Raw genomic sequence first — 20,582 nt, 5'->3', positions numbered from 1 at the left:
GAGAGAGAGAGAGAGAGAGAGAGAGAGAGAGAGAGAGAGAGAGAGAAAGAGAGAGAGAAAATCGTCACAATTTATTGATCGAATGTTCATCAGAAGATATGCACACGATTAAGTATGAAAGAGATAGATAGATAGATAGATAGATAGAAATAGAGAGAGAGAGAAAGAGAGAGAGAGAGAGAGAGAGAGAGAGAAAGAAAGTTTCTGTCGTAGTTTCCGTGTTTCGTTGAAACGATTCGAGTGGTAATACTAATCGGCTTTACCGAAAGCTTCAGGACGTTCCTCTTGAAACGTTGACACAAACCTGGCCGATTTTCGTGGAAATATTCTCACCACAATTGTTTGAGAGTATTAACAAGCGATCGGTGTCGAGAAACGCCTGATGGATTCGTCCTTTCGTTTTGGCGGTACATTCAAAAACAAACAAACGTTTTTTCCTTTTTTATATGTTCCTTATTTCGACTGATTCGTGAAACGACACATATATTAAATTTTTACTGTTATATATATGTATATACATATGTACATACAATAAATATATTATTGAAATCTAATACAAAGTTTGAAAGATAATATAATTGCATCGAATTACGATTCAGACAGTACCAATATAAAAAAAATGTGATCTTCGTATAAAATTATATTATGTATACAATTCTTTTACTTAATACAATTCTTTGTTTGATAAAGGGGAAGTTTTTATTTTTTTAGAATCAATCTTTATGCGTGTTAACACGAAATTGTTTTACGAAATTTGTGAGATTCAATAAATGACAGGAAGTCGAAATGAATCATTCAGAAAGTGACAATAATAATAATAATAATAATAATAATAATAATAATAATAATAATAATAATAATAATATTATTATTATTATTACTGTTATTAATCTTCTTTTCAAGATAAAGACAAAAGTAATGAAGTGAGAAAAAAAGAAAGAAGGAAGAAAAGAAAAAAATTCGTTAGTCGTACATCAAATTTCATTTACAATTAAAAATTAGAAATTTTTGCTAACGTAAGAGGTTACCAACGCATTTTGTTATTTACCGTGGTTAGTTAATACCTGAAAGGGCGCTAACCGTTAATGCTTACGTTCAATGGGCAACCGTTTAAACGAGGTTTTCCTCAATGGATACAGTCTTAAGTTCAATGACTATAGAGACCCCCCCAAGAGTTCTACCATTATGTCGTTACTATGAGATATGGCTACACAAAAAGAACAAAAGAACAATAGAGCCTTTTTGAAAAAGAAAGATTTTTGAGATAAAATGTTATTAATTTTTTAATGAGCCGCTTGTTCGTAGACCTTCTTCAACTGTACGTCCCTTACAAAACCCAAAGAAAAATAAGAAAAAAAAAAAAATAAATAAAAAAAGAAAAGAAATTTATAGAAAGATTTTCACAAAATATGAAACAACAATCATAAATCTGTCAACCCTTTTTTATTATACCTTATTTGTCTTCATATTTTTCTTTGAAAAATGACAAAATAAAAAAAAAAAAGAAAAAGTAGAAATAAGAAGAAGAAGAAAGATTATGTGAAATTAGAAAAAAATTTCTTCCTCCTCCACTGAAAAAAAAATTTATACATATATAAACCAACGATTATTACACAAGCACTATCGATTTGATACAAAAATTAATTTGCCAGAAATACAGCTAATGGTACAGAATACAGCTAATAATTTGTTCAGACAAAAAAAGAAAAGAAAGAATAGGGAGAAATTTTAAAAATATCTTTCAATCTTTTTCCCCGTCAAATTTCGTATATTTTAAATAACACGAAATAAATTTTTTTATCCATTTATTTTATCAATTCATGATTTATGATTACTTTTTTATCAATGTATTTTATCAATTTATTGTTATATTGCGTTTTTTATAACTTCGACATTTACTTTTGCCATAAAGAAATAAATTATTATTCGACTTGTCAGACAAGAAAAACGAAAGAAAAAAATTAAAAAAATAAAAAAATTATTAACAACTTCTACATATTCATTGAAGTTTATAACGTTTACCGTTTCTTTTAAATGCGGCTTGAAAATGGTGTTCGAGAAACGGTTTGCACATGGAATGTGCTAATAATAAAAGTGATTCGACTATTTCAATTAAATTGAGATTCTTCCAAAACGCGTTTTGTAATATTTCTGAGAAAATTTTTTAAGTTTCCAACAATATTAGACTTGGATTCTTCAAGTTTCATTGATATATGAATACATCTATGTGTGCGTGTGTATGTTTTTTATATATACATGTTTATGCATACAATTGGAACAAGTTAGAGAAAGAAAGAGAAAGAGAAAGAGAGAGAGAGAGAGAGAGAGAGAGAGAGGAGAGAAAAAGAGAAAGAGAGACATATTTTTGTCTAGTTCTATGTGGTTCGATGCAACGAATGTTCTTGAACGTTATCATGGTTTTGTCGCCTAGATAACGAGCAGCCCTATACTCGTGTCGTCATCACATCGGTTGGTATGTGTGATGTGTATGCAACGAGTTGCACGAGAGTTCACTATCTCTCACTCAATTTGAGCCTCATCCGGCGTAAGCGGATCGACCAGACTGGCCTTTTAACGTCGGATAGCCTCGGCTCTCCTGACTGTAAAGAGTGAGAGATAGATAGATAGATGGATAGATAGATAGATAGATAGATAGATAGAGAAAGAGAGAGAGAGAGAGAGAGAGAGAGAGAGAAAGAGAATAAGCGCATAGAACATAGACGCCTATAACAAACATTATCCGCCATAATGCTCCCGTGTAAACATACCTACCTACGTGCATCTCATCCTATATTTCTCTTTTTCTCTCTCTCTCTCTCTCTCTCTCTTTCTTTCTCTGTTGTCTTGCATACTTCGTTCGGTCCTTTATCCGCGATCCGGATAAAAACGTCTTTTTACGTCCATCTTTCTTTCTCCCTTTCCCTCTATCTCCCCGAGTTTGTTTAACCGTTTAGCGTCTAACGGGAAGTTAAGTTTCACGGATAAGTCGGCTTTTTAGCATGCCTCCTGCTACTTCTTTTCCCTTCTCTCTCTCTCTCTCTCTCTTTTTCTCTCTCTTTCTCTCTTCCGGTTTAGCACGCGACTACTCCTCTCTCACCCTCCTTTGATCCACTAGAGGATCATTGAGTGGTACCCTTCTTTACGACGTTGGCTGATGCAACGAAAAAGTAATCGACTTAAACAGTGCTAACACACCATTGAATAGAAATTCTTTTCGACCATAAACTTTTGTGATCATCTGATTCTTAAAATACCGTATTTCATTCACGCATATTCAATTCTGATTCTTAAATCTTATTATATTTTCTGATATAGAAATAAAGTTGATTTAAATTATGTTCAAATAATTAGGATCGATAATATAAATCATTTGGATTTTGTTATTGCACTATATTTAGATATTTTTTATAATGAGAATGATGAGAATGATTAGGATAATTAAAATTAACGATCACGATTCAGACGATAGGATCTTCCTTCGTTCATTATCTTCATATAATACATGTTAACGATCCAATCATCAATAATAAATATAATTTCTAATTTTGATTACGTTTAAAGCATCCCTAATACATTTCGTTTTATTTCAAATGATATATTCGAATTATCGTGGATCGGAAAGAAATCTTTGTAAATCCTATAGTATGATTTTTTTCTTGATATACAATAAATCTTCATATTGTAAGTGTCTATTAGTATATGTAATAAAGCGATAAAGATTATCTTTTCTTATTGTTTTCTTATTATTTTCTTAAGATTCGGCATAATGTTTGTCAATATTAGGAAATTCGCATGCTTTTTAATACCATTCTCCTTCCAAGAATAAGGGACATTTTAGACCCTGGTCGAAAACGAGGGTCCCCAAAAACGGGTGGGCCATTTGTACATACCTGCCCACTTCTCTCTCTCTTTCTTTCTTTCTCTCTCCTCAATACCACTTCGAAATCCCCACCCCCGTTTTTGGGAAGGGACTAACGTTGGTAGGGCCTGAAAAACTGTACACAAAGATGTTGCTACAGCGGTACATGGCAGTTTAAGCGAGTCTTTCAGAACGAATAGACGTATAACAGTTCTTGTGATTTTGTCTTACATTAAATCAACTTAGAAGAAACTTCTCAAACATTTCCTATAATATTCTTCGGTCGTAACTAAAAATATTCGTCTTTTACGTTTATTCCTTATGAAATAACTTGTATCAGAAGTAGTTATTTCTCTACTATCTTGTAAATATCTAATATTAGAAGTTAAACGTTAACCGAGTATCGTAAACGACAGTGGATATTCGTAGTTATTCACTTGTCGTTGAGAGTCGACGAAGTTGTTTTTAATTGATTAAAGAATCTGTGCTTGGCTATCATCCGTCGGATATCCGTCTCGATATACTGTGCTGTGATATTTGCTTCTCATCATTGAAAGACTTATCATTAAGGTCAGATTTTCACTTAATCAAAGTCGGGAGATTCTGAACGCTTTCAACCCACATATAATCCGGTACGTGTCATACCTTCAATCGTATATTTTTTAATATCTATTATTTATTTTTTCCTTGTTTTTCTTTTTTTAAGGAAACTTTACTACCGATATATCTCACCTGTCTCTACTGATGAAATTCGCTGCGGATATTTATTGGCTACCTAACTTCTCTAATATTACATTAAAAAAAAACTGAAAAAAATAAGAAGAATATAAATAAATTAGCATAAATTTCTATAATTTTTGTAATATTTACAGGTGAACGAGACATATTACAAAGCGACGAGTTACGGCGAGTCGGTGGTACGTACTAAAAAATTAGCACCAGAGTTCGATTGCACGGAAATATATAATAATAACAAAGACAATTTTCATCGACACGAGAAGAGCGTAATTAACGAAAGAAGAGAAGAAAATATTAGCGATCGTAACAGTGATAGTGGTGGTGGGTGGGAGCCGAAAGTGAATATCAATCGCGAAATAAGGAGGAGCGATTACGACGCAGCTGTGGCGGGTGAGCTGGCTTGCCTCGCGGGATACATGGCGGGGTATCTGAAGGCGGCGGGTGCCACTTGTGCCCCGACCGGAAGTCCTCAGTACCACCCCCACAGTCATCCGGCAATGGGAGTTGGAACGCATCCACATGCACATACTCATCCGCACCCTGGTGCACCACATCCAGGACTACCATCCCCGTTTGCTCTTGCTACACACGGACATCCTCATCCTCATCCGTTGGAACATGGATTAGCAGCATTTCCACAAGGTAAGAAAGCTTTTAACATTCTTTAGCTGTCTTTATATATATTAGGGGAACCGCAAAGTAATGTCGTTTTTGCGCATGTCGTTATTTGATTGTTAACATTTGTTAAAAATTATTAAAAATTTATTCGTTTGAATTTAATTTAAGAAAGCGACAGTACTTTCCGGTCTCCTTATATATATATAAGGATATATATATATATATATATATATTTCTTTTATTTATGTATATATATATATATATTTTTTTTGTTTCATAATAATATAATCAAACTGGTCGATCTGGTTGAAAAATAGAAAGAAAGAAAGAAAAAGAGAGAGAGAGAGAGAAAAAGAAAGACAGAGAAAAAGAGAGACAGAAAAGGAAAAAGTTGGTATCGATATCTTTCTAAGTTTAATAAATTCAAAAATGTACCGTAAGGTGGCACTACCGGACACGAGCAGGTTTATTAAATTAAATCTTTTTTTTTTCTCCCCCCATTCCTTCGTCTTTTTTCTTTCTTTTCTTTTTGCCAAGATAAATTTTAACGTTCACCGATTAATACATGCGTTTGTTTAGGCACATTTGATTTTATCGTACGTATTCCGATTCCGACGTGAATAATAATCAAAGTCTCGCATTGTAAATCCAATCGTCGAGTCCCGTGGTCCGCGATCGGTGGTGGACCGTCGTGCAACGGTCCACCCTAAAGCTGAAAGACACAAATCACTCGACATTAAGTCCGATCTCTTCGTGCCGGTTTTCCTTTCGATATTAATTCTTTTTATTAGTATCATCGTCTACCGTTTTGCAATTCGAAAGATCAAAACATCCAAAGGCTAATACGATAATATTCACTGGTGAAATGTTCTGAGTTCTTCTCTGCTTATATGAGGAATTCCCTTTGTTCGCCATAGAAGAGCCCATTATTGATTGTCATGCAAATCGATGCATCGACTGAAGCCTTACACCAGAGTCTTCGCGGTAAACTCATGGCTTCTTAACTATAGACACTCGGTCTTTCGTCGTTATGACTATACCGATCCTTTTCGAGGACACATTTCCCTATCTTTCTCTCTCTCTCTCTCTCTCTCTCTCTTTCTCTTTTTTTCTTTCTCTGTCTATCCCTCTTTCTTTTTCGGTATCTTAATTGCTACAAAGAAAAATGATTATTTTCGAAAGAGAGAATTCTCTATATTTTCGTATTGTTTCATTGCTAATAATTTATCGAACATATTAATATTCTCGAAGTTTTATTAAAACTAAAAGAAAATATATGAATGATCGAAGAGGTTAGAAAGAGATGAAAAAGGAAAAGAGAGCATTTCCGCGTCCGTTTTCCGTTTCTCATCGTTCTTGCGGCTCGATTCTGTGGAAAGCGGCAACGTCGTCGTAGTCGATCTCATTCTCTTATTCTCTCTTTCTCTCTCTCCTTCTCCCTTTCCCTCTCTCTCTCTCTCTCTCTCTCTCTCTCTCTGGTGGCTTGAAAGGGTCCTAGGGACAGGGAGGGGGTGGGAGAGAGGGAAAGAGAGAGAGAGAGAGAGAGAGAGACAGAGAGAGAGAGAAAGGAGAGTGAGTACGCTCGAACGAAGAAGAGCGGAGAGAACCATGAGAGTAAGCCGCTTATCAGGGTGGCAGCAGGCAGTATAGGTCCAACCAACGCAGATAGGTGGGTTTCCATGGAATCACGGATCTGTCCGTTAGGTCCCTACGTACCTACGTCCAGCCGCCTATCCGGTGTAGGCGTATCCGCTACACGAAAAGCCGACGAACGACAGAGACGTGCGCGCGCGAGAAAGAGAGAAAGAGAGAGAGAAAGAGAAAGAGAGAGAGAGAGAGAGAAGCTAGATAGTTCACGTATTTGTGTCTACGTAGGAAGAAAAGTAAAGGAAAGAGAGAATAAAAGAAAAGTAAAGAGAGAGAGAGAGAGAGAGAGAAAGATAAAGAGAGAGATGATAACTGGCGCTACCACAAGTCAGTTGGTTTTTATCGTTATGAACATACTCTGGGAGCCATTTTTTTTAACTACGATATCATTCGTTTTCAATGTCCTTCATTTTTTAATTACAATTTCGATCGTCTTTAATGTCCGCCAATTTTGTTTTCTTTTTTGTTTTTCTTTCTTTTTTTTTTTTTATAATCTCAAAAATTTCGATCGTACAACGACGCTTCTTTTTATATCGGTTCCTATGAGGTAATTTGTCGTACCGTATTTTTTTTCCTTTTTATCTTTCTTTCTCTTTCTTACACAGTACGCGTTCTTTTTTTTTTTTCAAATAAGAAGCGTCGAACGACAAATAGAGTTCGATGTTCATCAACTATCGACGCGTGCTCGTGAGAAGGCCATTTCATGTTTTGTGCCGGGAGAAAAGATATATGTATATATATGTGTGTGTGTGTGTGTATATAGGGCTGGGGTAGGCGTCGAGTATCAATGTTTATTTTATTATGCAATCGCGTATATAAGGGTCGTGAACCCTGCGTTCACTTTAGGAAGAACGGCGACGATAGCCTCGAGGCATGTAAAAAAGGGGAGGGTGCGGGAACGTAAGAGAAGGGCGCGTCGAATATTGAAACGTTAGACTAACGAGCTAGAAATCACTCAGAAATCACGTTGACAGTGTTATTTGAGATTATCGAGGATCTTGGGGAAAACAAAAAAAAAAAAGAAAGAGAAAAAGAAAGAAGAAAAGAGAAAATGTTCGAAGAAATTCGTAATTCTAAATTTTGTCAACTTTCTTCTTTTTTTTTGAGGTTGTTAGATGGTTAGGGGGTAAGGCGAGGGCCAACAGGATGCAATTAATCGCATTTACAAAGATATTTAAATTTATAAAGATATTTAATATTCTTGCAAATAATCGAACTTATTATTCGAACACGTCGATTCGTTATGAATTAATTCTTATTGTTGAAAGTTAGTTCAAGGGGGTAAGGGTAGTGGTGGATGGGTGTGGTGGGGATGACGAAGAGGAAAGAACACTTTAGAAGTCGAAATCGAGAAAACGAGGAGAGGGTAGTTTAGTGGGTGTTACGTGAGAATTTTGTCACATGTCTATTTCTCTATCTCTTCTATCTCTTTCTGTTTCTCTTTCTCTCTCTCTCTCTCTCTCTCTCTTCCCCCCATCTCTTTCTTTTTCTTTCTCACTTTCTCTTTTGTCCTTTTCCCATTGGACGATACAACTATTTGTTGTCACAGAGAAATTGTCCATCCTTTTAACGTCGTCTCTCCTAACGTTCCCTTTCCCCGCTCCGTTCTCCACGTCTCTTTAAAATTTCTAATTTCGATATCACGTAGATTGGATAACAGCCACTTTGTCGAAGTTGCAAAAAAAAAAAAAAAAAAAAAAAAAAAAAAAGAAAAAAAGAAAAGAAAAACAAAGAAGAATAGAAAAAAGAAAAAAGAAGGAAAAACATGAGAATATTAGAAACATCTCGATTGTCCTTTGTAAATGAAATCAGATCGACGGGAGTAAAAGAAGGAGGAAGTAGAGGTGGTTGAGATGGAGTAGAAAAGAATAGTCAAAAGATTTGCTCGTCAAATCGGTAGTAGTATTTCGATCGCTCAATTAGGCGTCAGGTTTAGAAGGAGAAGCGACGAGGGATGGCGAGGGTGGTGGAGTAGGCGAGTGGGGGAGGAGGAGGGGTAGGGGGAGGTGTGGCACGTGGCATCAGCACGTGCGCACGTCGTCCTTTCGAAGTGGCCACAAAACTCGACGAGAGAGAGCGAGAGAGAGAAAGAGAGAGAGAGAGAGAGAGAGGGAGAGTGCGAAGAGAATGTTAGGTATGTATAAGAGGTCTCTTCTCGCCGACGGCGCGTGTCACCGGCAAATTGAGTAGGTGGACTTGCGAGTCGTTCGAGGAGAATGAGAGATAGAAAGAAAGAAAAGATTGAATGGGGAATGAGGGGTATGGTGGAGTATATGGTGTGTGTGGTATGATGGGGTGGGGGAGGGCGGAGAGAATCCAAATACAAATCCGGGATCCTAATTGCAGGATAAACACTCGAGACTGAGTGAAATGTCACGTATAGCGACATTGACACTCGCCCCTCAAAAGGAAGAGACTTTTCGTTCGTTCCAGTTGTCTTCTTCTTCTTCTTCTTCTTCTTCTTCTTCTTCTCTCTTCCTCTCTTTTTCTCTCTCTCTCTCTCTCTCTCTCTCTCTCTCTCGCTGTCTCTCTTTTCTACTCATAACGTTGACTTCTCTATTTCCTATTCAGAAAATAAAAAACACAACGTAGCAATTGATCATCAGAAATTTTGGTTTAAACCTTCATTTTAACACTAGTTCAATACATATATAAATATATACATACATATGTATATACATATATGTATATATATATACGTACGTACGTACATACATATATATGCTACGTTTGCCTGGAAAAGGACACTTTTCACGGAGGACACGCGTAATGCGAAACTTATCCGATTATATCCGCTTGTCCCGGATGTGTGTTGGTATTCTATTACTTACTTATGCTTCTCCGAGTTAGATTATATCGAGTAAGGACGTCCAGAGACGAAGGCCACACGCGCGTTCCTACTTTTCCAAGTTAATTTTTTTACGATCATTTAGATATTCTTTTACCGTTATTAAAAACCTTCTCGTATTTATAAGGGACACCATTGTTATATGAATAAAACAGTATATTTCTCTTAGAATCATCTTATGTTACAGTTCATTAGATTCGTCATCAATGGAAAACAGTTTCACTGAAAAATATTATTTTCTAATTATATACATATAATACCATGTTAATTATCCATTTGTGTATAAGTACATGACGTAAATACATCAGATATCAAAGGTAGAATATTTTCATTCAAACTTAGTTCGAGAAAGAAGCATAAAGAAAAGGAAAGAAATAATAAATAATAATAATAATAATAATAATAATAATAATAATAATAATAATAATAATAATGTGAATTGTTCTTTCTCTTCTTGTCACGGTACGCAAATTAAATGTAGAATAAGTAGGCATCGTTGAGTAGTAAATTTTGTCATTCCTACAATTTTATTGAAGTCACTATGATAGAAAATAAAATGTTACAGGTGTTGATGAGTGCCCCGATCGATTCCCTTTTAGTTACAATTCCGTGCCGGTCAGGACGTAAACGTAAAGTCGGCCAAATGTTTTCATAGCTGATGGCCTTTTAGGAAGCTTCCCTCTCTCTCTTTTTCTCTTTCTCTCTCTCTCTCTCTATCTATCTCTCTCTTTCTCATTCCCTCCTGTCAAGCCACGTGCTGTCATCCCACGGTACCCTGAATAATCCATCTCTTCGCTACTACTACTATTACTCTCTCTCTCTCTCTCTCTGTCTCTCTGTCTCTGTCTCTATCTCCTTCATCCTTTTTTTCCTCTCTTATTCCTCTTGGGAACCCATTCGCGTTTTAGCTTTTAATTAATTTTCGATTCTCTCCTCGCGTTGCCTTCTCACTTTTCTTCGCATCTCAGCTTCCATGAATACCAAGAGACAACCAAGAGAGTCATCGCAAGTGTTCATCAAAACACTCTCTCTTTCTCTCTCTCTCTCTCTCTCTCAATCTATCTATCTTTCTATCTATCTATCTTTCTATCTCTATCTATCTATCTATCTCTGTCTCTTTCTATCTTCTCTTTTTTCCCCCTTTTTTCTTCGTCGATCTAGCGATTACGTAATCCATCATAGAAAACCGATAGCCTTGGCACCCTCGAAAAGACGAAGGCAAACTTTTACATCGTTTTATAATTTGCATCGAAAGAGGATATACCTAGCTATCGCGAGAAATCAGCGTGAAATTTCGCTTGGCGGTCCATTGACTTTCATCCCACTTCGGGTGCCACGAAATACGAGACAAGGAGGATGAAGATGACGGAGATGGTGGTAGTGGTAGATGGTAAAGATGGAATAAGAGGAGGTGGTAGAAGTGAAGGAAGAGGAGAAAGAGGAAAAAGAGAAGAAGGAGAAAGAGGAGGAGGAGGAGGAAGAGGAGGAGAAGGACGTCGACAGTCAACGAAGGGAGAGAAGAATCCAATAAACAGAAAACGAATTTGCTATTAGGGTCGCGACTGATCTCGTTGTGGGCCCAATGAGCCAAAGCAACCCTTATACCAACCCCCTCAACCAACGTTGGTAGATTCTCACTCGCACTGGGACGATAATAAATCGAATCATACTCCTGGACGCAGCGGGTGTTTGCCGAGATATTTAGGGTTGCTTAGCAAGCTATCTCTTTCTAACGAAATCGTCTACGGGAGTCCTTTATCGACGTCAATTCAATTTATAACGTTTATATCTAAGTGAAGCGAATCCCTTTACATATTCTCTCTCTCTCTCTTTTTCTTTTAACATTCAAAAATGATCCGTGATTAAGGTCGACGCGATAAAAATTCAGTACGAATTCGTGTAAAATTAAGGAGGATCTAAATCGTTACTACTATTTTTTAATAATGAAAGAACTTAATCAGAATTCTATTGTTTCGAACGAGTATAAGAAAAGAGAAGTCATTTGCAAAAGGGAGTCAAACTCGGTAACATGGCAAAGACCATCGTCAATGGTAGCAGCCAACGCCCACTTGACAATCAAGCATCCTCTTTTCCTTCGTGTTCATCTCTCTCTCTCTCTCTCTCTCTCTCTCTCTCTCTCTCTCTCTCTCTCTCTCTCTCTCTCTCTTTCTCTCTCTCTCTTTCTCTTTCTCTTTTTCTTTTATGTTGTTTTCTCGTTGCTCCACCCCTCTTTCTCCGACTATGGTGGATCTTGCTGCAGGCAAGAAGAAAGATAGATATCATAGATCCAACGATCACAGGCGTGTCGCGTTCGTGACGAGCAACGACGGTAGCCAAGCACCCGTGGAATTTGTACATTGTGACCGACGCAATCTACTCGTTAGATCTCGTTCGGTAACCAAATGGTAGGCCCACTCGACCAGTTCGTTAGCCGATACCACCACGTAGGCATCGTCATCCTTTTCCTTTCTCTCTCTTTCTCTCTCTCTCTCTTTTTTTCTCATCATCGGTCAAAAGTACCAATACGTAACACATTCAACCTACAGATTTTTTTACAGAATATTGAACGAAACGAATAATAGTTTTACGAGAACCGCTCCCTTCTTTAGTTTATATATATATATATATAAACTTTTATCATTTGATCAATGTTATTATTATTAATAATCGATAAATTAACGTTTATTTATTAATTGAGCATTTCTTTATTTATAATAAATGTACAATTTCAATCGTTGAATTTCGTGAAACATCAAATTAAATTTATTTTCGTTTTAATCAATAAATTATATATCGATAAATTTTTTTTTTATTATTTTTTTTATTACAACGTTATTTCATTTAACATTGATACAAATAATACTTATAATAACGTGACGATTTATAATAACTTAATCAGGTTTTTTTTCTTTTTTTTTTTTTTTTCGTCGAATTTTCTTTATAACGAAATATAAATAACATTAATTCTTACAAGCCAAATCTTTATTATATAATTAACATTCGTAATATCAATTATAGATGTTCGCGTTTAAGAATCGTAAAGTAATGTCGTTTCGCATACGAAAGGTAATAATACTACGATTATTGACAAAGATAAGAACATAATACAATAATACAGAAGATAAAATAACATTAACGATAATGTTTAACAATAATGTTAATTTTATTCATTTCAATCGAGATAAGATCGTTCGTTTTATGAAAAGTTATTACCTTTTAAAAAATAAGCATCATAAATTTTCTACTTGAAGAAATTGAGGAAAGTAATACGTATGAATTAAGAAAAGAGAGAGAGAGAGAAAGAGAAAGAGAGAGAGAGAGAGAGAGAGTTTATTTGTGTGCACGTGTGTATTCACTTTTTTGAAGTTCTACCAGATAAAACTCAACTGGACTTTACGATCAAACTCGACGACATCAGAACTTTATTGTCTTCTTTTTTTATTATTTTTTTCTATTTTTTACTCCTTGACTGCGGCGTCCATGTTGTTGTCCATGGATGCTGTTCTCCCTAGTCCTCGTCGTCATCGTCGAGGCAGCTGGAGAAGAGAAAGAGAAAGAGAAAGAGAAAGAGAGAAAAAGATAGATAGACAGATAGATAAAGACAGAAATGCCTCGCGACTTCGGTCCTCTCTCTCTCTCTCTCTCTCCTGATGGCCGTGTGTACCGTGGCAAGAGGCAGGGGGTGTACCCCCTCGTAGCCGACGTTCCACCACCCTAGAACCCCTCTTTCTCCTCTCCACTCTTCTCCACTCTTCTCCACTCCCCTATGACCCCCCTCATAAGCGGATTACGTGGGTCCCGAAACGAGCCAAGCGAGGCTCGATGGCACAAGGAAGGTATAGCGTAGAGAAGAGAGAAGAGCAGAGAGCGGAGGCTTGGGGGGAGGATGCTGTTCAAAATTACGCTATCGCGGCCTCGCAACGCTCTCACACCCCACTGATGTCGTCCCCTTTTCCTTCATCTCTCTCTCTCTCTCTCTCTCTCTCTCTCTCTCTCTCTCTCTCTCTCTCTCTCTCTCTTTCTCTTTCTCTTTCTCTCTCTCTCTCTCTTTCTTTTTCTTTTTGTCTCTGTCTTTCTGTCTTTCTCTGTCTACTACAGAGTGGCGTCCAACGATGCGTCGAATCGTTTCTCCTTTCTTTCAACATTATTTCTTATCCATGAAATTCGTTTCGATTCTTTATTCCTCGTAAATTATATATCCTCTAACCGTCATGTTGATTTTGAAATAGTCAAAACTTCCTGTGATATTGTAAAACAAAAATCCGATCGTCGATTTTATTGTAATAATTACGATTGATTTTATCCGATTTATTTATTTGTTTATTTACTTATTCTTCTTTTTTCATTTTTTTTGTATTTTAGGAATGAACCAACGCAAACAACGTCGTGAAAGGACGACCTTCACTAGAGCCCAACTTGACGTATTGGAAGGGCTCTTCACAAAAACAAGATATCCAGATATATTTATGCGCGAGGAAGTCGCGCTTAAGATCAATCTACCGGAGTCAAGAGTACAGGTAAAATTGTTCAATGTTATTTCTTTATCGGACGACTTCATATTGGTCTCTACGTATAAACCTCTGTACGATCGTATAAAGACATTATCGCGTATAAATATTCTGACAGTTTCTTTCCTTTAGAGGAAGAAAAAAAAAAAAAAAAAAAAAAGAAAAACGAAAGAAAAATTAATTCCTAACAATGTTTTTATCGCGAATGAAAGAGGTTCTTATAGATGGAATTTTTTTCTTTCTTTTTTTTTTTTTCTTTCCGCACGCACGCATAATATAATCGTTCGAACAGTTATATCATGTTAAAGCGTACCTTCAGAATAGATGTAAGAAATCGTAGTGATCAGAATATATAATACGTAGATGCATCATGAATGTGAAAAAAAAAGAGAAAGAGAGTGAGAGAGAGAGAAAAAGAGAAAGAGACACACAGAGAGAGAGAGAGAGAGAGAGAGAGAGAGAGAGAGAGAGATGGAGTAATCGAAACTTGAGGGAGAGGGTGTCTATAAGAGAAAGAAAGAAGAAGAGAAGAACACTGCGTGCTCCGGCAAGCACAGACGAGATTTAAGGTATTTACACAATGTGGTGTCGCGTCCCACGTTCTCTTTTCCATTTCAGCATTGTCCTAAAGTAGAGCAAGGCATTACTACACATTGACAGCTATCCCGACGAGCTCGTTGACGGTTTTATTGCGGTCTTTATATATATATATAGCATCTCCATTTGACAATCGGTGTCCTAACAGATCGACTTTCCAATCGGAATCGTAAAAGGAATTTAAAATTTACCACCATAATTGAATACACGTGTCTCCATTGATATATTTGCCCAGTCGTTATCGTGATATATTTGTTTGTTTAGTCGAATCAAAATCAACGTATATATCTATCTTCTACGTAAGAATTTATTCGAAAACAAATCAAATCTTAAATCTTGCCATGTTTTTAACGATTGAATTCAATAATCGTATATGAAACGATACGAGAATTATCCAATATAAATCCTAATCTAGGACTGTTCGTTGATCGATTTTTCTGTTTTTTCTTTTTTTCTTCTCATTCATCTGAACATAATTTTCATTGAATTACAAAAGAAAGAATGGATGGATAAATCGGATAACGATTGGTAATAACAAATATATTAACAAAAAACGCAAAAATAACTATCTTTGTTATATTCATTAACAAAACATTATCCGTGTATCGATATATATATATATATATAACCAAATGTATTATAATTCATAAATATATTTTTTAAATTGACAAATCGTTCGATGAAATTCAATGAAAATTATTAATAATGATAAAATTATTGTTCAAAAGAAAGGAAAAAAAAAAAAAAAGAAAAATGAAAAAAAGAAAAAAGACAAGCAAAGATTTCTCTCTTCGATTAAAGACCGGAGACAAACTAAATAAAGAGAATACGTTTCTCGTCACCGCCATATCGTCGGGACAAGAGATAGATAGGACACAAAAGCAGTGTGGAAATTCGGGTGGGCTAGTTTCCACGCGACGCGAAGTTAAGCCTCCGTGAATGGAGGGCTCCCGATCGAAAAGGGAGAACTCGTACGTATTGTACATATGTACGTGAAACACACGCGGTTCTACGTATAGAGAGAACGAGAGAGAAAAAGAGAAAGAGAGGGAGGGAGAATTTGTTGGCGTATAGGCACACACGAAACGTAGACAGTACGATCACCTTCTCTAGGCGTGTACCAATAATATCGATGTATGGGAGGGGTCTTTCTCGAAAATTCTCTCAATCTCAGTGGGGGAGGGGTTTTTTGATGCAGCCTGGAATCGCTACTACTACTGATATATATATATATATATATATATATATATATATATAAGTATATAGGGAACATAGAAAAGTATACGATGTGCGAAGTATAGTTTGATTTGTTCCTAGATTATAACCCCTCTTCCTCGACCTTTGATTCTCTTTCCCTTTCTTTCTCTTTCTTTCCTTCTCTCTCTCTCTCTCTCTCTCTCTCTCTCTCTCTCTCTCTCTCTCTCTCTCTCTTTCTCTCTTTCTCTTTTTCTTTCTCTCTTCCTCTCTCTTTTTCTCTTTTTTTTTTATTCATTTCTGTGTTCCTCTAACGACGAATAGAAATAGGAAAAAGATCGGAGAACTTCGCAGCTGCAGTAACAACGTCACTCTTCTTCGATATTATTTTCTAATTTAATTTTTAACTTTTTCCCCAAAATTAATAAAGCACAATTTTACGAATGTCAGTGATAAGAAATAGCACAAGGTGCGAATTTACGAATATCAATGATATGAAAGAAAGCGAAAGTTGTTATTATTATATATCGTGAAGACGTGAAAAGACGTTAGAAAGAAGAATAGAATAGAATAGAATATAAAAAGAAAAAAGAAAAGAAAAGTAAATAGATAAAAAAGCTATCCATCACACAAATAATTCGTGTAGGCGAATTCAATCCGTTTGTAGTTATTAATAGTACAAATAAGAAAATATATTTGTCATAACAGAAGTGTCAACGCAGCTGCGTCTCCCCCTTTGCACCCACCACCTCCCTGTACCTTGCCCCGTCCTCTCTCTTCCCACTCGCTCCCTCAGCGTTCACTATCTCTCCCCGTCGCTTGACCCCCGTGTGTGTATCGTACGGGATCGGTCGTTTGGTTGGTTTTCCTCGCGTTAAATATAAACCAGATGGTAGTGCAATTTGCACCTAGGCGATGATACGCGAGCACACACGGAGAGTACATAACACACATACATATACGCATATATATATATATATACACACATACACGTACATATGCGCGTATACGAAGAGATAGACAAGCGATGCTGTGTTGTGCGGTGTGATCGTCGCTCCAGGCTCTTCGGATGCCACCGTTGCTCGTTCCGTTGCTTGTTGGGGTAGCTAGACTCTGGAAGGGGGTGTCGTTGTGCAAACATAGACCGATAATGCCTTTCTCTCTGTCTGTCTGTCTGTCTCTCTCTCTCTCTCTCTGTCTCTTTGTATCCCCTTTTTCGACCCTTTGACTCTTTTCACTTTGAACGACGTGATCATTTTTTTCTTAAGTTTGACAGTCCCAAACTCATCGACTTATTTATTCAGAAAAGAAGAAAAGAAACTTGGAATAATTTGTGCCATTTTTCGAATTCCTTTTTTCTATTTCTTCTACTTCTTTCTCCTCTTCTTTTTCTTTTTCTTTTTCGTTTTTTGTTTTTCTATCATCGTCATTACAACAATCGGTAGAAGTACTCAAATCGATCTGTTTCATTGAACTGCATTCTTGCTTAAAATCCCATATATCTAGTGCACGTAGTAGAACAACTGTTACAGTACTGTACCGATAATAACAACAATAACGACGGGTCCTGGTTTTAAAGGTACGGGCATAGATTCATAGGATCGCACCCCTAGCCACATTGTGTATTAGGATTAGAGAACAGACCACGCCGAGACGCGATAGAAAAGGAGAGAAATAGACAGAGTTTGCGGCGTGCTAGGGGATGCTTTTTGTCCCACTTACCCCCCTCCTCACTCTCTCTCTCTCTCTTTCTCTCTCTCTCTGTATCTCACGATTCAACCCCTATTTCGACGATCATTCCTGGTCGACGTGAGTACACTTTTTCGAGGACATACACATAGATGCACATATACATGTACACGTATTCAGTTTGTTTGTTGTTGTAACAGAGATATATCACGTACACACACATATGCATACACACACGCACATATACATATATATACATACATGCATATATAGGTACATATGTATATACGCACATATATACATGTTGTGAGAGCGTACATTCACAAGATAGGTAGGTATACATATCCAGAACCATTCGATCTCGCCACGGGGGTTGAAAACACCCTTTGCTCGTACGATTCAAGCTTTGATTCGCGCATGCGTGCCGGCAAACGACGAAAGATCCCAGGGGATGCTCCTACGCTAGTGTGAGTATAAGAAAGAGAGGGAGAGAAAGAGAGAGAAAGAGAGAGAAAGAGAGAGAAAGAGAGAGAGAGAGAAAGAGAGAGAGAGAGGACAACGGAGAGTGGTCCCTTCTTGAATCCCTGTTATTGTTGCGATTTAATGAAATGTTACGCCCGTCCGCCCGCGATTACTTTCCCATTGCGTCGATTAACTCCCCGTTCAGTTTACCCTCAACGTAGTTCGATGTCCTCCTACGTTTCCACCTTCTTTTCTTAATATGGAATCTCCATCAACTTCATATGAAGGAAGACTCCTTTTCAAATAGAAAATCCTTTAGATCTTCTTGGATGTCTTTTCTTTCGAGCTCTTAAAAAAAAAAGGTATTTTTTTTTACTATATTCCAGGTGTGGTTCAAAAATCGTCGAGCGAAATGTAGACAACAACTACAACAGCAACAACAACAACAACAACAGCAACAACAAAACTCACCGTCTAAGGGATCACCGAGAGCGAGCCAATCCCAAACAAATGGAAACCAGAGTGGGAAAATGGCCGCTACGACCAGCTCGTCGACGCAACCAAGTCGACGTTCATCACCGGTCTCCCCACCACGTGGAAAGGAGGCACCAAGTACGAACTCGCCGTTGTTATCGGCCAGTTCGTCTTATCCACGGCTTGGTGTAACTCCAACCGGTGGAAGTGGTGCCAACAGTGCTCTTACGACACCATCACCCCCGCTCACACCTGGATCGAGTCAGCTACCTCCATCCTCGTATCCTCCGCCAATGAACCAGATTCACCACGGTGAATACGGTTTCACGTGGAGCTCTGCATCACCCGGATCCGTGAATCCGAGTCAGTGTTATGCAGGGCAGACTTACAATGCCTACCAGAATCCATACACCAGCGGTGATTATTATCAGACCCAAATATCCCACATGCATCACAGTCCGCAGGGGAACTATCACCATCCCCAATATCATCATAACATGGCATTAACGTCTTCGATGTCACATCTTACTACCCATCATCTCAATCCAAGTAGCAGTAACGAGATGACGAATACTACTACTGATAACGATGGGTACATTTTGCCCGATCAAAAATATCAGGCGATGGTATAGCGCAACACCAGGACCTCAGGGATATTTCATCGTGGACAACAAGAGGCTATCGGGAGCGTTCCTAATTCATCGACGACGGTATCATCTTCGGCATCATCTTATCATTGGCGTATCAATAATGCTCCTAATTGTCACGAAATAAACGGTAGTCTCGATTCTTCCGACGATAATTAATTTCGGTCCACGATGGATTCCTTTGTTTATTCTTCTTTTTCTCTTTTTTATTCTTTTCCTTTTCTTTTTTCTTTTTCTAAGCTTTTTCAACAGAACCCAAGAGAGATTCTGTTTTTTCTTTTCGTCGATTTTTTTTAAGATCGTCGTAAACAAAAAAGGGAATTTCATTAATTGATTTTATTCATTTTTTTCTCGCGATTATTCTTGCTTCGTTAATAAACGTAATCTTCACCATTATTTGGAAATCGTTACTTAAACCACACCACTCACCCCTTCCACCCTTCCCACTTCCTCACCACCCATCCACCGCCCCACTAACATTTAAGAGCGAGCAACATTGTTTTACAGAAGCTTACGCGAAACGGCTTCTCTTACTGATCGATATCAAAGCATAGTTCAGAGGCTTCGAACAATTTTCTTTTTCTCTTTTTTCTTTTTTTCTTTTTCTTTTTACTTGTCACGTAACTCGACGCATTGTCGTCATCTTCTCTACTTCGAAATTTTCATTGCACGATTATTATTTTGATTTCTTATAAATACTTAGCAGAGATTTTGATTTAAGATTCGTATATATTTCATATAGCTTCTTTTTCTTTGGAAACTCACGGAATACATTTTCTTCTATAATTTTTTCATTAAAAATGTAAATAAGAGAAAGTATGAGCGTGAGTAAATGAATGAATGATAAAGGGATATTTACTTATTATAATTTTCGAGTTATCAAAGTGGAAGAAATAATATTAAATAGAAAAAGACGAATATTTCGAGATAAATGATATCCAATAAAATGCAAAGTGACAGAGTTAGAAATAGAAAAAAAGAAAAGAAAAAAGCAAACAAAGCACAATCGACTTTTTCTCTTAATTTTCTTCTTTTTTTTTTTCGTTCGTTTCAAAACAACGTAAAATTATGCATGATTATCTTCCGTCGGAAATAATAAAATGATCACGTCCGTTTTTAACAGGGTGAACACGGAGATAATCTATTTTAAAGAATTTAATCAAAATATATTGACAGAATTAATCATCGCATAATTTACCGATTTAATACTTGTTGCATAACAAATAGTAGTCATTTATTTTATACTTATTACCAAGCGAGCCATATAAATATATGATTTGAAATTAAATTAACAAAGCATG

General features: G+C 36.8%; 1 protein-coding gene across 3 annotated transcripts in view; it reads left to right on the top strand.

Moving 5' to 3' along the window:
- LOC124953136 (homeobox protein OTX2-like) overlaps positions 1-19,677 on the top strand; it is a 64,321-nt gene extending 44,644 nt beyond the window's left edge. Inside the window, exons 1-5 of one of the 3 annotated variants that reach the window (XM_047504086.1) lie at positions 4,018-4,491; positions 4,566-4,776; positions 4,861-5,239; positions 14,073-14,227; positions 18,547-19,677. In XM_047504086.1, coding sequence (XP_047360042.1) covers positions 5,014-5,239; positions 14,073-14,227; positions 18,547-19,266 — 1,101 coding nt within the window. In that variant the 5' untranslated portion in view covers positions 4,018-4,491; positions 4,566-4,776; positions 4,861-5,013 and the 3' untranslated portion in view covers positions 19,267-19,677. Of the gene's footprint in view, positions 1-4,017; positions 4,492-4,565; positions 5,240-14,072; positions 14,228-18,546 lie in introns of those variants that run through there. The other 2 variants (XM_047504088.1, XM_047504087.1) reach the window with 2 other exon arrangements.
- The last annotated feature ends 905 nt before the right edge of the window (positions 19,678-20,582 follow it).

The sequence above is a fragment of the Vespa velutina genome, chromosome 11, assembly GCF_912470025.1.
Source record: "Vespa velutina chromosome 11, iVesVel2.1, whole genome shotgun sequence".
Lineage (NCBI taxonomy): Eukaryota > Metazoa > Arthropoda > Insecta > Hymenoptera > Vespidae > Vespa > Vespa velutina.
Note: the sequence above shows the minus strand (reverse complement) of the source record. Positions and strands in the feature narration are given on the sequence as shown.